At 40.8% G+C, this 17,763-nt stretch overlaps 2 protein-coding genes and 1 long non-coding RNA gene across 3 annotated transcripts; all 3 read left to right on the top strand.

Annotated features, from left to right (window-relative positions):
- Positions 1-1,342: 1,342 nt before the first annotated feature.
- On the top strand, positions 1,343-3,582 carry LOC131228132 (putative disease resistance protein RGA4). The gene has a single exon (XM_058223964.1). It carries the CDS (start codon positions 1,480-1,482, stop codon positions 3,580-3,582), a length of 2,103 nt encoding a protein of 700 aa, XP_058079947.1. The 5' UTR covers positions 1,343-1,479.
- LOC131228131 (putative disease resistance protein RGA4) lies at positions 3,139-4,986 on the top strand. The gene is made up of 2 exons (XM_058223963.1): positions 3,139-4,199; positions 4,272-4,986. Exons 1-2 carry the CDS (start codon positions 3,733-3,735, stop codon positions 4,984-4,986), a joined length of 1,182 nt encoding a protein of 393 aa, XP_058079946.1. The 5' UTR covers positions 3,139-3,732.
- Positions 4,987-6,229: 1,243 nt separating this feature from the next.
- LOC131227538 (uncharacterized) lies at positions 6,230-17,513 on the top strand. The gene is made up of 6 exons (XR_009162345.1): positions 6,230-6,363; positions 7,241-7,398; positions 8,391-8,528; positions 16,345-16,537; positions 16,739-16,824; positions 17,012-17,513. It is a non-coding gene; the product is annotated as an uncharacterized LOC131227538 (long non-coding RNA).
- The last annotated feature ends 250 nt before the right edge of the window (positions 17,514-17,763 follow it).

Below are 17,763 nucleotides of genomic sequence, written 5' to 3'. Positions count from 1 at the left end.
TAATGAACAGTGCACATTTAGGCCCATTTGGATACCACTAAATAAGCTACCTTTTCTGCTTACACACAATAGATAAGTATGTTTGGTTTATGATCAATTATATGTAACATTTTTACTTAATGTTACTTAATCACTTTATCTTAGTAAGTAGAAACCAAGTTAAGCTACTTGAGAATTAAGTAGCTTATCTTAAGTAACTTACAATCCAAACGCCCTTAAAGGTGATCCCCTAATGATGAATGGGCCGCATCAAAGGTGGGACCCACACAATGAATGGTCTACGTCAAAGGTTGGCCCCACATGATGGACGATAGATGTGAGGGGAACCAAATAGACTTGAGGGATAATTACTTGTGATGTTCGAAGCCAAACATGATTTTCTAATTTTTGGCTGAAGTATGCCGTTTACCAAGCTTACTTATCTACTGAATAAGTATAAACTAAAATAAGTTACTTATCTAAAGTTACTTGACATCCAAATGCCCCCTAGATATGCAACGTCGTGGCATATATGGGTGCTTGGAGCTAAATCATAGCAATGATTAGTGCATGTGGGATACTTGAAGATGGATAATAAACATGTGGCAAATGTGGCATATGCAAGCATTGAAGCTGAAATATAGCACATGTGGCACATGTGAGGTACTTGAGGTTGTATGGTGGCACATGTGGCACAAGACATGCATTCACACATTTAACACATGCGGGCCCTATGAGAACTTGTGTACATTGGCACATGCAGGATGCTTTCCACATGTGGGTTACAAGAAAGGATAGAATGGTAGAACATGTGGCGCAGTGGCAGGTGTGGGGCACAATGAAGATAGATGGTGCCACATTTGAGTTTAACTCCATTTTCCTTCCATAGTGGGAAAATGGCCTCCCTTCAAATGAGTGGATGTGTGAGAATGCATTAAAAATAGTTTTCAATAAAGATAGAAAATGGCAAAAGATGTTTCACATAAATTGCAAAAAAAAAAAAAAGAACTTAACAAACAACTAAAAAGTTTTCTTTCCTTTCATTAATCCAAACAAGCCCTTGTGATATTAGTAATAAAAAAACATACGTAGAACAAGATTTTGTCAAGGTCATCCTGTAAAATCAATACTCGAGAAAAGCACCAGCAGTTTCCATTAAAAAAAAATTTGCACACACCGGGCAATTGGAACCATCTGCATAGTGGCCCACCAGACCAACAATCCTAATCAACGAACATGAGCCACACTTAAGTTGGAGACAGCTAATTATGTCAACACACGTGTTGGGCTCTCATTGGCTTATTATATAGTGAAGAATCTTAAGATAGATGGAACATGTACATGCAATGATAGAAGAGGATATGATAGATGGAACATATATAGGCAATGATAGAGGTGGATAATCTTGTATGCGATCTTGAAATCCTTCTCTTTCCCTTACTTTGAACATCTCTAAATTTTATTTTTTTTTTCTCGTGATTTCCCTGTTAGGAACAAGGAATGGCAGAAGTAGTATCCGGCTTTCTTCAACTAGTTATTGAAAAACTAGCATCGCCAATCCTAGAAAAGTGTGAACTGTTCTGGGGTTTTCACAAGGAGATGGAAAAACTAAGAAGCAGGTTATCAACGATACAAGCAGTGCTTGAAGATGCGGAGGAGCAGCCAGTAAAGAGCAAGGCGTTACAGAATTGGCTGGGAAAACTTAAAGATGTGGTTTATGATGCAGATGACATATTGGATGAGTTCACAATCGAAGCAAAAGTGGAAGCTAAACGCAGAAAATTGCAGATCAGCACCTTCTTTTCAGCATCAAACCCACTGGTGTCCCGTTCAAATATGGCAGATAAGATGAAGGAGATAGGGCAGAGATTAGATAAGATTGCTGAAGAGAGGTCTCAATTCCATTTGATAGGGGGAGAACGGGTGTCAGATATTAAAGGCCGAGAACCAACTGATTCATTTGTAATCGAATCAGATGTTTATGGAAGGGAAGAAGATAAAAGAAGGGTAATGGAATTACTGCTTAGCAATGATAACGGAGAGGATGTTACCGTCATTCCCATAGTCGGTATGGGGGGCCTTGGGAAGACCACACTCGCTCAATTAGCTTACAATGACGTGAGGGTAGCAACGCATTTTGTATTAAGAATGTGGGTTTGTGTGTCGGACGATTTCAGTCTGAGTAAGGTAACAAAAGATATCATAGAGTCAGCAACCCATAGCAAATGTGATCTCCAAAGCATGGATCAGCTGCAGCATCACCTAAGAGAATTGCTGAGGGAGAAGAAGTTTTTACTTGTGTTGGATGATGTGTGGAATGAAAATTCCATGAACTGGGATCGATTGAAACAATTCCTCAGAGAAGGTGCGAGGGGCAGTAAAATTATAGTAACTACCCGTAGTGACAAAGTTGCTTCATTCATGGGCACTCTTCATCCGCACCATTTGCCAAAATTATCAGACGATGATAGTTGGTCTCTGTTCAAGCAGCGGGCATTTGGGTATGGAAGACAAGAACATCCAAACCTTATAATGCTTGGAAAAGAAATTGTGAAGAAGTGTGGGGGGGTCCCTTTGGCGGCAAAGGCGCTGGGAAGCTTGATGCACTTCAAAACAGAGGAAGAAGAGTGGCTGTTTGTCAAAGATAGTGACATTTGGAATCTGCCTGAAGAGAATCACATTTTACCTGCTTTGAGGTTGAGTTATTATCATCTTCCACCACATTTGAAGCAATGCTTTGCATACTGCTCAATATTTCCAAAAGATCATATAATCGAGAAGGAGAAGCTGATCCGACTATGGATGGCAGAAGGTTTTATTAAATCATCAGACAGAAGAAAACAAATGGAAGACGTCGGGGGAGAGTATTTCAATAATCTGTTATGGCGGTCCTTCTTTCAGGATGTTGAGAAAAATGAAGATGGGAATATAGAATGGTGCAAGATGCATGACCTCATGCATGATCTTGCATGCTCTGTTGCTGGGAATAAATGCTCGATTGTGCCGGAAAAGAATGCAGTGAGTATCCCTAACAATCCTCGTTGTTTGTTATTGGAGTGTGGGTATAAAAAATGTTTCCTAACAGACCCAGAGCCCTCAAGCAGAGAAAACCATTTGCGAACGTTGCTTGTGCTTGGAGGTCAGAATTTCAGCATTCCTCATGATGTTTTGGAACATTTTATGTTCTTACGTGTGCTGGATTTACACAATGTGAATGTCACCACGGAGTTGTTGGATTCAATCAGCAGTTTGAAGCACTTAAGATACCTCGAGTTCTCTGGTACTGAAATACGAGCCCTTCCTGAATCCATTTGCACACTTCACCATTTGCAAACCTTGAGAATCTCAGGGTATAATTATCTCAAAGAGTTACCCGGGGACATGAGCAAAATGACTAGCCTAAGACATCTTGAAATTGATTTCTGTCGTCAATTGACGCATATGCCAGCTAATATGGGAGCATTAAAGTTCCTTCAGACCTTGCCAATATTTGTAGTTGGTAAGGATAGTGGATGTGGTATAAGAGAGCTGCAAGGTCTAAACCTTGGAGGAGAATTGACTATTCAAAACCTCGAGAATGTGATGTGTGCAGCAGATGCCTAGGAAGCAAACTTGAAGGACAAGCCGAACCTTCGTAAGTTATGCTTTTCATGGGATGGGAATATTGATCTTCAGTTGGAAGGAAACGTGGAGCAAACCCTTGAAGGTCTCCAACCGCATCAAAATCTCAAAAGGTTGACTGTGGAAGAGTATATGGGTGTCAGATTTCCAGATTGGATGAGTTCTTCATTTCTTCCAAATCTGATTGAAGTTTCAGTGATTAATTGCAGAAGATGCGAACAGCTCCCCCTGGTCAGCCACTCACCATTCCTGAAGGTTCTTATGACATGGGGAATGGATGCTGTGAAGTCTATTGGGAAGCATTTCTCTGGCGGTGATGACGTTACAGAGGGATTTCAGTCACTGCAAGAACTCAGGTTGATGGATATGCCTAATTTACAGGAGTGGTCAGGATTTAATGGAAGAGAAGTACTCCCTCGCCTTGTCGAATTAATTGTCTCGCGATGTCCAAAGTTAACAATGCTTCCAGACCTTCCATCTCTAAAAAAATTGGTATTGGAGTATGGTAATGAGATGTTGTTAGGTTCAGTGGCAAACCTATCCTCACTTTCCTCCCTTTGCATTTATGGTTTCAAGGAGCTAAGGTCGCTGCCAGATGGGTTGTTTGAAAACAATACCCATCTCTTGAGACTAGATATTAAGAAATGCCCAAAGCTAGAGTCTGTATCTAGGGAGCTTGGAAACCTTGCTGCTCTAGAGTCTCTGTCTATTTATGGGTGTGATAAGCTGGCATTGTTGCCAGAGGAGTTACAAAACCTCACCTCTCTCAGTTCGCTGTCGATTACTGAGTGCAATGGTCTAACGTCCTTGAGACTACAAGGCTTGAGCTCTCTCCAAGATCTATCCACCTACGGGTGTCAAAGCTTAACGAGTTTGATAGGGGGACTGCAACACCTCACTGCCTTACAATCCTTGGAAATTCATAGATGTTCGGAACTGGCATATTTACCAGAGGGTATGCAACACCTTACTTCCCTTCGAAAACTCACCATCATGAACCGTCAGAAGTTGACATGTTTGCCGGAAGGGCTACGACATGTCACAACCCTGGAAGAGCTAGTTATTGGTAATTACGAAAGTCTAACGGCTCTTCCGCAGTGGATAGGAAACCTGTCATCGCTTCGAATTTTGGAGATACATGATTTTGATAAATTGACGTGTTTTCCATCAGGGTTGCAACTCCTAACAAACCTCCAACACCTAGAAATCTGGGGTTGTTCATGTCTAACAGCTCTGCCAGAGTGGATAGGAAACCTGTCATCGCTTCGATATTTGGGAATTTACGAATGTCCTCAATTGGAGTGTTTGCCATCAGGGTTGCAACTCCGAACAAATCTCCAACGTCTAACAATCCAAGGATGTCCCCAATTAAAGGAGCGATGGTAGAAGGAGAAAGGCGAGGATTGGCACTACATATCACACATGCCACATATATATTCAGATTGGCAAGGCTGCCCCCATTTAGGATTGTAAGCACCACTTCTCTCTCAAAACTTATCTTTGCTTTATAATTTGGGGATTTTTACTGGAAAGCTCCTTACTAATAATATGATTGGGAATTTTATAAAATACTACATCATTAAGACTCTATTTACATTTTGGTACCTTTTGTAAAATTATCTTCGTATTAAACTACCTCACCAATCAAGGTATTTGTCAAAGGGTTACCTTATGTCATGTTTTTCATTAAATGACAAAAATGCCCATCCTTAATGATTTAACTCAAATACTTAAATGTAAATACCATGTTTATGAGGTGTTTATTGTTGAAAGCTGCTGGTGGCAAGGGGACTATTGGTCAGTGCTCTATGGATTTATTTACCATATCATTTTATGGCATGATTCAAAAATTAAGACACGTCCATATCTCAAGTGGGCAAAGGAAATAGTGGTCTTTAAGCACCCACAATTAAAAACTTCGTAGAGGCCACAAAAGCTTTGGATCAAGCTTATATTTATTATCGGGAAATGCTTTTTAAGGTGAGAAATTACAATATTGCTCACCTTTGCTTTTTCTTTACAACAAAGCGGAGAATCAAAAGTTGCAAGGTCCACGTGGTATGTGTCTTATATACAACTTCCAACATCTGCACACTAATATTATTATTATACTGAGTAAAAATATAAAAAATCCAACCATAACGTGGGCTAATCCATAAAAAAATAATGTACACCATTCAAAATTCTCAATTTAAGTGTAGCCCATCAGCTAATATGATTGACCTGGTATTTTGGTCATGTTATCACCATGGTGTGGTGCATAAGTTGGATGGTTTCAATGTTATACATATACTACGTGGGCCTACAAGTATCGGGTTTCACTACTTAAGAAAAAATGAGAGTATTTTTGTAATTTCATCCCTCAAAAAGCATCACCTCATAATTTTTAATTGTAGAGGCTTTATTTGGTAAAATATAGATTCCTCAGAGGCTTTATTTGGTAAAATATAGATTCCTCAAGAATTTTGCGGTAAAACTCCCAAAAAAATAGAGGTCACTTCAGTCATTTCAACTGACCAAAAGGCAATCTTACGTGCTTTCCTTTAGTCAAGACACTGTCTACTAAAAATGCTCAACTTACTCTCAGTAGATGTATTATCATTTTAATTAATTGTACTTCTTCAGGAGTGCGATGGAGCCACACATTGGCATCAAACACCGGAGACAATTCAGGAGCTCATGATAATCATTATCTAAGGCTAATGCTACCTTGATTGCTTGCATGGTTGAAGTTACACTGCAAATGATCAGTTCAAATCTAAGGTAATTAACTTTAAGATTATTCATTTAAAATATTGTTGGAATGAAATTAAGTCACTAAGGCCTAGCTCTGATAAAAAATAAAATTTTAAATGTGAAAAATCATGCAGTTTATAGTATTTTTGTTACATTATTTGATCTGAAAATATTTTAGGCCTGTTTGAATTGATGGAGTCCAAAGAGTAGAATTGAAAAGGAAAATTCGACATCTAAGGAAAATAATGGATGAGGAAGTCCATGGAAAAGAATCCTAAAAAGGTTGCCTATGTTACTTTCCATGATTTGACGGGCCCGTTTGGATACCACCAAATAAGTTACTTTTTCTACTTACAACAGTAGTTAATTAACTTATTTCAAATAAGTTTGGTTTATGATTAGTTATAAGTAACTTTTTTACTTAAAATAATCACTTCATTTAGTTTTTTTAGCTTTTCTACTTTTCATAGTTACTGAAGAGAGGCGCCAGGAGAGACGAAAGAGAGGAGAAGCTGATAAGTATGTTGTTAACCAAACATACTTATCTGCTTAACTTATGATCCAAATGCCCACTAAGGGAAATGTGGAATGGTCACTAATGAAAAAGTGATATTTACCTCTCAAAAAGTGTGGAAATGTGGATAATCAAGGTCTTTGGAAGAAAAGGAAAAAGTTCTTTTTTTAGGAAAACTGTAGAAAAGAAAATAGTTTCCCCCGTGTTACTTTATTGTCGCAATGGATGGAAAACATCACATCAGCACTTTTCCACACTAATTTTTTGGATTCCACCAATCCAAACAGGCAGGCCAATCATCCTTTTATGGACTATCTCAATTTTTTGGTAGATGCATTGTATGGTTCCTGGATTGCCTTTTATGGTTAACTGTATGTGTTTGGCAAACAGATCATTTAAACACCATCATTTCATTGTGGAATGGGAGTGGGACTCGTGCAAATGAGATGAAAGGGCCTAGCAGCAAACATGCCATTGTGGTACACTTGTGGGAGACTGAGCAAGACAGCTGGTGGTTGAACCAAAAATCAGGCCAGTCTGCTTATTAGGTAGGTGACAAGCATATGTTGAATGTGAATCAATAGTTATTTTCTTTGCAAAGTTTCCAATTTTTTGTTACAAAAGTGGCACAACTGGTGTGTGGATGACACTGAGTTTTGGAAGTTCATATTCGCAATGGAACGTTATGTTTAAATAATTTTAGGTTTGCTAACAGGGCTCTCTCCCCTTCTGATCCACCATGTGATGATTCAAATTGTTCATCCAGAAGTTCCAACTGAAGATGGTCCATACATAGAAAGTCTTACTTATCTAAAAGCAACTTGAAACAATGGTCTACATGTTATGCGAACTTGAAATGTCAGATCAGTTAGATTTATCTCATGGGGGCGGACATATATTATGGGACCTTCTAGATGTATGGTTTGGATCATCACATCATGGGGTGAATGGGCAAGCCTTGATAGCAAATCTCATTTAGTGCTAAACTTTCATTGGATTAATAATCAAATTTTCTACTCTTTTTTCTTTATTTTTAACCTGATCTTTTTGCTGATGTGTTTCTTAGTCATGTATGAATGCTTGTTGCGTTCTCTGATACACACACACACACACACAAAAACTTTGGTTTTGATCATCGCATCCTATTGAATAGTGTGGGGAAGATGATTGAGAATTGATCACCTACCAGCAATAACGGGACTAGTTCTTGTACTATAACATATTTACCGCCAAAATGCCATTTGTGTAGGAAATTAGTACTATGAAAAACTATAGGCCTCCCTTCTCAAAAATCAGGCTGATCAGATCACTAGGTGTGCATTCCAATGCCAGGTAATCTTCATGGTGATGCCTACCATTTTCATAGTACTGGTGTCAATTATACACAGCTGGAATGTACTATGTCGACAAGATACAACACCATAAGTTGTGGTAACTTGCTTGTGGGTAATCAGTTCTCAGGATGATTTCTTAAATTGTTATATGATGGTTCCTTAATACTGACAGAATTTATTTATTTTGGTAACCCTGGGCCTTTCAGGATTAGAGATATGTTTAAGGATGAAAGTGGTTATTGAAGGAGGGAATTCTTGGCTATTACAAATGATGTGGACATTTTCTTGGCCTTTGGAAAGTGCATTCTTGCTTCAAAGCCGAGCCCTATTTTGAATGAGTTAAGGTTGTGATCTTGCTTCTTGGAAATTTCATGTGTATATTCCCAGTAGTTGGTTTAATTATATTGTTGACTCTCTTGCAAAGGGGTCCATAGATATCTTTTATTAGTGACTCTTATTCATTGCCTTGATTTATTTTGTTATCTTCTCTTCGTATTGGGGATTCCTATCCAATGTCTTGATGGATTTTGTTTCTTTCCTGCTTTTCTATTGTTTAATAGGATTTCATTCATACTAAAAAATTGAAATAGATCATGAATATGCCTAATTAAGAACTTGACTAATCACGATCATGCACCGCACTGCATGTGCTTTGACGAGGAAGCGCACGTTTCGGGAGGATGCCATGCGCGAACGTGAGATGAAGTTGCTGAGGGAGTGTAGGCGAGGGCATACATCATTATCGCATATCATTCTTGCATTAACAAGAGTAATCTAGGACATGATTTCTATCACGCCCCAAACTCGGAAACCGGGCTCACAAAATTTCCGATCGCCGAATCCGGCGCCAACAGCCTCCATAGTACCCCATTCTTGGCTCTTAGCGCCCATTCGCCAGGTTCCAATCCTGGGATGCTACGAGGAGGATTTTCAACGTCAGTTTGATTCATAATAAGCATAACCAAAGACATAACCCACAAACAACAACCAAAAACTCTATCACATTTCCACTATGATCAAAAACTTTACAAGTACAATGAGCATAAAGGGAAATACAATGATAATGGACAAAAAGCTCTAAGATGATCTGCTATGCGCTCCTGCCTCAGCGCTGCTGCGGTCCAACGTCACCTGCATGCAACGGTCGTGCATAAGCTTATAGAAAGCTTAGAGGGTGGTGAAAGTGTATGTGCAAGGTAGTAATACAATTATGCAGTATCAGAGTAATGCGGAATATACTGATGAGTCCATGAATACCATAAGCCGTACCAAGGCTATGCGATGCAAGATGTGAATAATGTCGGCCATACCAAGTGTTCGAAATATCGGTATCGCGCAATGTATCGCAACCTTGGGATACAGATACGTATCGGTTATCGCACGGGATATATCGTTTGTATCGCGTAATTTATCGCACTTTTTGGAATGGGGAAACATTGGCAAAACAGTTGATTTTTTTATATGAAACTTCAGGAATTATTTTAAAAGACCTTGATACACATTTTTAAATCATAAAATCTCAAGAAAGAAGTGCACATAATAAATTTTCCTTGTATAAGGTCCTAAGTTATGCGTTATTTGATTAAACTAAGGTAAATATATTCAAATATGATGCATAACATTTATAATTGTATAAAGATGTGTATGAAAACATAACCAATGTATTTAAAAGCAAAAGATACATTAGAAATTAGAAAACATACCTATCAATGATGTGTGTATTCAATATCCACCCCGTCCATCCATTTTTCCATGTCATTTTAGGACATCATCCAAAAAATGAAGCAGATCCAATAATCAGGGGGACCATTCCATAAGAAACAATTGTGATTGACCATTAGTGACCACAAAAGTTTTGGATCAAGCTGATAATTATTTTTTCCCTTCATTCAAACTTATGTGGACCACACAAGTGAAAATAGTTGGAATTGATGCTACCGTCGAAAACAATAAGGCCCACCTTGATGCATGCACGACATATCTACATCGTCCATTGGTTTTGCAACCTGATTTTAAGGGTTGGCCTAAAAAATGAGACAGTTACAAATTTCAGGTAGATGTGTTCTACTCCACACAAAATAGTAGTTATTGACCATTAAAAATTGTGGGCCAAAAAATTTTCTCAATCAATCTGATATTTGTGTTTTCCTTTCATCCAAGTATGTGTGAACTTATCAATGGGTTGGATGGTCACAATGGACCTTAGGAAGTTTTTGATGGTGGGGCACACCTAAGTTTCCAGCGCAGGAACTTCCTGCAGAGACTTTTGCAGGAAAGGTTACTCCCCATGACACCAACGCCATGGCCGGTGGTCGGTGCTCTGTGGGCCCCACCATGATGTATGTGTTTCATCCATTCCGTTCATCCATTTTTAAATATCATTTTAGATCTTTACCCCAAAAATGAGAGGGATAGAAATCTCAGGTGGACCACACCACACAAAAACAATAGTGATTGGATATCCATCATTTAAATCCTCCTAACGCCTACTGTACTGTTTATTTGACATCCAATCTGTTGATTAGGTCATAAAGACCCAGATGAAGGGCAAAAGCAAAGATCAACTTGATCTAATACTTTTATGGTCCCCAAAAAATTTTTAATAGTCGAAGCTCATTTAGAACTGTTTCCTGTAATGTGGTCCACTTGAGACTGGGATATACCTCATTTTCTGTGTAACAACATAAATTGATTTAGAAAAATAGATGGACGGAATGGATGAAAAACATACATCAAGATGGGGCCCACAGAGCCCCTGCCACTGGTGGCAGGGGGAGTAGCCAATCCGTTTCCGTCCGTAAAGATGGCGCCGAGGATCCTCGAGCTGAGTTGTACAAACAGTTCAAAGGAGATCAAAGTTACATTAGCCCCAAAATAATGTATTTATTATATCCACACCGTTCATCCATTTGGAGAGATCATTTTAGATCATGAGCCCAAAAATGAGTCATATCCAAATCTCAGGTGGACCACACCACAAATAGCAGTAAAGGCAATGATTCTCACCGTTATAACATTCGTAGGGCCCACCATAACGTTTATTTTCCATCGAATCTTTTCACGAGGTCACAAAGACCTTGATGAAGAGGAAAAAAAATCCATATCGATCTAAAACTTCCGTGACCCTAAAAGGGTTTCAATGGTAGACGTTTAATGTCCCACAACTATTTTCAGTGTGGTCCACATGATCTTTGAATCTGTCTTATTTTTTGGGTAAAAACTTAATACGAGCTCGTAAAATGGACGAACGGTTTGGATATAACATATAACTTACGATGGGACCCACAGAACTTGGTGATGTCAACACACCATTCAGGTCGGTGGTGTGCAGTACACCAGCCCGTCCGCTTCCTGTAAATAAGGGCTCGAGGCCCTTTTTTTCGAAGCAGAGAGGGTTCCGGAATGCCGGAACCCCAAAATCTCTCCCAAATGTCGGGATTTGGAGGATTTCTCTCGATTTCGCACCCAAATCTCTCCAAATCAGAGACTTAGATTGAATGGCCCATCAAACATAGCTTCCGATCAAGACAATCTTCTTTATAGGTACCGAAATCTACCGTTGAAAGTTTTTCTTTTTTCTTTTTCTTTTTTTTTTTCATTTTTTCGGATAATGATACTCTCCCAGGTGCGATATCGGCCGATATCTGAAGTTTTGGATTTTCGGTATCTTCCGAGGGTTATCGGAGGAGTTTCGTCTCGCTAGGGCCCTATACCGATAATATCAGCTGATAGTATCGATATTTCGAACATTGGCCATACCAAGGCCATGCGATGCGAGATGCAACTCAAGGATACAAATCCTCATCTAAATCCACATATCAATACAGCTCAAATCTGGAATATCACCGAGGTCTAGTACACTCCAAGCCAGATTGCCACCCCATCGCGCGCAATAAGGTGAGTGGAAAAGACCTCACTATCCGCTTGCCAATATCGGGCTCGGCTTGTCGATAGTGGACCCATTCCTCGAGCTGGTCAAACTCAGCATAGCTTTGCTCCCCTCCTCTTGGGCGGGTAAGGCCGCACCCCCTTCCAACAGACCACGACACAGTGAAAAACGCGACCTTCTGGTAATCGGCACTCAGCGCTCATGCACCCACTCGGTCTAGACGTTGGAGCAGCCTCCTGGTACCATAAGGGTTTAGGAACTTTCACCCAAGAATACCTATAGCACCTCATATAGAACAAGATTTTTGGTATCCAATCTTGCCAACCACGATATGCCTGTGGTGGCTATGGCCCTGATGTCACTAGGGCGTACAATATACATGTCACACAATGTGAGATGCATGAATCATGCAATCCGGTCATACAGCAATCATACGTGTACCGCGCGATCATGTGGGCATCTCCCTTTTCCAGGGAGTCCCATAACAATATGCCCAATGGCATGTGCTATGATCAATCACTCATCTCAATGCATGCAGATGATGCGTATAGGCATGTATTATGATATTATGTTGTCACATACTCATAATCAGTATCGATAATTAACATCGATAATCGACACCGATAATCAGGGTCGATAATCGGCGTCGGCCTCGACAATCGGCACCGATAATCAGCATCGGTAATCAACACCGATAATCAGGGTCAATAGTCGGTGTCGGTCTCTACAATCGGCACCGAAAATCAGTAGATAAACAAAGCGGGGTCTGTAGATGATCAGCCAATCAACCCTAGTATAAGGATCGACACCTGATCGCGGTTATATCAAATCCGATAGCACGGAGTCATCCGTCTATGGCGAATGGGGCCCACTTATTTGGGTTAACCTATGAAGAGAATGGGTCTAACAAGGCCTAAGGGAAGGTCACAATGAGGACATCTAACCATCATTGCCCATCAATGTGGACGTCAAACCAACATTGCTCCCAAGGGGTGACCTACATACGACTAAACATATAGTGGGCCCATATGGCCTCATGTACAATCATGATGGGCCTCATTTACGTCACATAGGCTTCCTCATATGGGCCAACATACATCTCATCGGGCCTCGAATACACAACAGGTGAGCCTCGCACCTGGGCCTCAAACATATCACAATGGGCCTCTTATGTCAAGCGGACCACATCACATAGGCCACACCATATGGGCCACACCAACGGGCTTCATGTACATCAAATAGGTCGCACAGATGGGCCTCATGTATATCAAATTGGACCCACCCTTATGTATATTTGAGAGATCCGAACTATTCATAAGTTAACATAGAGATAGGTGAAATGAAAACAAATATCAACTTGAGTGGGAACCACAGTGGCTCCTAAGAAGTTTTAAATGATGGATGTCATTGTACCCCATTACTATTGCAAATGGTGGGGTCCACTTGAACTTTGGATCTCACTCATTTACCCCATGTCCTAAAATGATCACACAGATGGTTGGACGGTTTGGATACAACACATGCACCATGGTGGGTCCCATAGATAGACGGTGTGGGCGACATAGGTAGGACCCACGGAACTAGCTGGTGACATTGAGAGAGAGAGAGAGAGAGAGAGAGCAGCATTGTGGCTGCTTGTACGAGCAGCATAGCTGCTTCTCACCTTTTTCTTTTTCTTTTTCTTTTCTGCAACAAAACATGATATATATATATATATATATATATTATATCTAACATCCAGGCCTTGGAAGGCCTGGACAGTAACATAGATCACGGTGTTGCCCCACATGTGGGGTGGGTCCCACCGTCCAAAGACGGTGGACGGCTAGGATATAACACATACACTATGGTGTGGCCCAACTGAGTGGATGGACGATGTAGGTGGGTCCCATGGACCCCAGCATCCGTTCATACCACTGTTAGCCACCGTACTAGGAACCATGCCAAGACCTCAGCATTGAAAGGAGGTATCTTTCACTCAGTCTGCCAGTTGAGCTAGGGTCCTGGGTGTGTTCGGGAGGGCCCCACACGGACGTGGGTCCCACCATCCAGGGGAGTGGTGGACGGTCTGGATAAAGCACACACACCATGGTGTGGCCCATCTAAGAGGATGGACGGCGTGGATGGGTCCCATGGACCCCATGTCGGTCCACACTCCACTGTCAATACACATACTCCATGTTAGCCACCTCCACAGGGATCGATACCAAGACCTCTAGTGTTGAAACGAGGCATCTTTCACTCAGCCTACCACGTGAGCTATGGAGCTAGGGCCCACATCAGATCACACTTCACTGGCTGCCACACCCCGCTGCTAGCCACATCCAGGTGGGCCCCCTATGGATGGTTGGGATGGCATATAAACATCATGGTGTGTCCCACATGGATTGGGTCCACTGGTAGATGGCATGAATGATATACACACATTATAGGTGGGCCATAATCATAGAAAAAGAGAGAGAGAGAGAGAGAGAGAGAGAGAGAGAGAGACATCAGCGAAGATGGAGGGGCCCCGCCACTATGGGCCCCTCTTTGATACAAAGCCTACATCAAGGTGGGTCCCACCATAAGTGGGCCCTTACATCACAAAGAAAATAAAGGAGTGGAGATCCAAGATCACCCATCGTTCCTTCTTGCTCCCTAGGCTTCCTTTGCTCCTTAGCTTCGATTCCAACAGAGATGGAGTTTGGATGGTTGAGATGAGAGATGAGAGGGTAGGAAGTGGGCCACACACAAAGCTCTCTTGGAGGTTTGGGAAAATGCTTGGACGTGGGATTTTTTTTCTTTGGGTTGCTTGGAATGTAGTTTGAGAATGAGAGAGAGAGTGTTGTAAAGAGAGATGTGATAGAGTGATGGATGGGAGAGAGAGGGATGGGTGTGTAAGAGCCTTTTTTACTTTGGGGTAGATTGTGTAAGAAGGGGTATGGGCTTGTAAGAAACTTTTGACTTTAGGGGTTGCTTGGGGAAGGGTGAGAGGTGATGTGTACTTGACATGATGGGATTGATTGATTGATTGATTGATGTGACAAGTCATAGAGATTCTCTCGGAATTCGCACACGCGGCGTTTTCCTCGCACCGAACGCGGACCCACATCTCCTGACCAGGGTATCGGATCAGTGCGTGAGTCGCGGCATCAGAACCGTGGCGACGGCGCGGTTGTTAGGGTACAAGACTCGGGTTGACGGCATGTGAATCAGGGTCGTGCGCAAATGCGGTTAAGGGTCGAAGGTTGCCGAAATTCGACCGGGAAGACCGCGGAAGTCTACGGAACGGTACGGTCTAGGATACGGGGCTTACAATTGCTGTACTGTTTTATCATTACTGCTTGACTGAATTGATAACATGTTAACCTTTGCCTTATAGTTTCACTGAGTTGATCACTCCCACTCTGGGACGGTGTTTTAAAACACCAACCAGACTCTGTCTTAGTTGCAGATGATGACACAGCTTATAAAGCGGAGCATGATTTTTATGACGACGAGGAGTTCTCATATATGCAGTATTCTGGCAGGTTCATGTAGGCCGCATTCTGATCGTTGGGGCTATAGGGATTTCATGATGTAGACGGACCTACACATTTTGATATTTTGTATTTTAAAACGATACATATAATTGTTTAACCTGGAACATGATTATACTCTAGAGAAGCACCACTACTTATATGTTTTATACTTACCTATCATGGTCTTCTGCTTGCGTAATTTAACTGTTTCTGGGGTATGATATGCTGATTTGGTATAATCCCACTCATGTTTAGTGCACTAACATGGACAACATTTAATCATCATTATTCATGTTGCATAGGTGATGTATTAAAACTTGGAAGTTGAACTTCTGCTCGACCCCCGATTTTCAGGGCGTTATAGAAACATGCGTGGAACTCAGCAGAGAACATTTATCTGTTAAACCAAAAAGTAACAAGAAGTTGTTCACTCATTTGTTATATTTATGCAACCCCCCCCCAAAAAAAAAAAAAAAAAAAGAGGCCAGGTTCCCCTGTTTACAGTGCAAGAAGCACATTAGCTTCCCTGGTACTTCCTAGGTTCTTCTTCTCTTTTCTACAATGCGTTTAAACATTAGATTTCATCTTACCTTTCACATTCCATCAAACTGCCATAGTTTTGAGTAATTCACATCTAAGACATCTACGACAAAAATCAGCATTCTTTTCTTGTATTTTTCTTTATTGTGAGGATACTTGGTTTCCCAGAATGTGTTTCAGTTGGATTTGAGTGACGAAACAAATGGGGCATTGTCTACTACATTGCAGCTGATGATAAACAAAAACTATGCCATGATGTTGGTGAGCTACATTAGGCATCCATCTCTCACTTCTCATATTAAAGGAACGGGCCAAAAGGAGAGAAGTGATGACTGACTGATGATAGCAAGCATTCCCACAATGGAGAATGACCATAGAAAGATCTTTCCACATTGAGGAAAGATCTCTCGACTTGCATTAGGTAACCTTAACAATTACATTCTCTCTTCATCTTGTTCTCCTATTCCCATATTCCGTGCTTGGTTGTAATGGAGAATTAATGCCAGGAACTTTACTTCCCTTTTAATTGCATTTTTTAATAACATCTGTAAGTTCTCACATATGTGTCTAATATTGAACTGACTCTCCAAGTTCTTTCAACTGTTGATACATCGTCATGCAGGAAGTGGACACTTAAAATGCCTAAGATGAGAAGCAACAATAGCTGGTGAATGCCAGCACTCAAAGAATTGAATCATCTACGAACAAGTAAGAAAGCTTTTTTTTTTCCTACAAAAAGAAGAAGAAGAAGAAGAAGAAGAAGAAGAAAAAGTTGAATCTAATTGAAGTCAGTAATATCGAAGATCATTAATGCTTCTTACATTTGTATGACAATGTTGCCACACGCAATGTGAGCAGTAACCAAAATAAAATGCTTGTTATATATGTTCAGCAGGCCTATGGGATATCCTTGGCGACCATCTATCTTATGGACATGTCTTTGTGGATCTGTCTCGCCTATGTCCTTTGGGAAGTTGAGTACAGTCTATGATCCATAGATACTTTTGGAGAGCTAACATATCCATATCAAGTTGAAAGACACACAATTGCTACAAACCTTACCACATAAGTGGCAATAAACGAGAGTGGCGAGCTGCTGCTAGTTCACAAGATTCTTCTGTCAGTTATAAATGGAGGGTTAGAGAGCACTGATTGTCTTGCAGGCACCTGACTTGTCAGTGACATTGAATTTGTAATCTTTCTTTTCCATGGAGTTGATGTTTACAAATGTTAAATTAAGCCAAATGCGAATGTAGACCATGTGTAATTTGTAGGTGGATCGGATGATGTTTACCTTTCCATAAACTTCTTCTTTTTCTTCCAAATCTATAGATATGGACATACCAATTTGACTAGGACGAAAGTAATAGTTAAATTTGTGAATGCGGTGCCATGGGAACTCGTACAAACAGCATAGCTGAACTATGGGACAATAATAACTTGGATTAGGTAGCTGAGATATGGCTCTGCAAGATGGTATGCTGATGGCGGTTAAGATAGGCTTGGTGGGTAATGTCCCAGTTTTATTCAAGCTTTATGATAAGTGTGGGTATGGGATACCAGGAGGTGAAACTCATACCCACAGCAAACTGCATTGATGCAACGACTGTGGGTATATGAAACAGTGAGTAATGGAGATATGGGGTT

The sequence above is a fragment of the Magnolia sinica genome, chromosome 15, assembly GCF_029962835.1.
Source record: "Magnolia sinica isolate HGM2019 chromosome 15, MsV1, whole genome shotgun sequence".
Taxonomy (NCBI): domain Eukaryota; kingdom Viridiplantae; phylum Streptophyta; class Magnoliopsida; order Magnoliales; family Magnoliaceae; genus Magnolia; species Magnolia sinica.
Note: the sequence above shows the minus strand (reverse complement) of the source record. Positions and strands in the feature narration are given on the sequence as shown.

Coding starts and splice junctions, on each gene's coding strand:
- LOC131228131 (XM_058223963.1), top strand. CDS start 3,733: ATGGGTGTCAGATTTCCAGATTGGATGAGTTCTTCATTTCTTCCAAAT. Junction 4,200..4,271: donor CTAAGGTCGCTGCCAGATGG/GTTGTTTGAAAA, acceptor GTCTGTATCTAG/GGAGCTTGGAAACCTTGCTG.
- LOC131228132 (XM_058223964.1), top strand. CDS start 1,480: ATGGCAGAAGTAGTATCCGGCTTTCTTCAACTAGTTATTGAAAAACTA.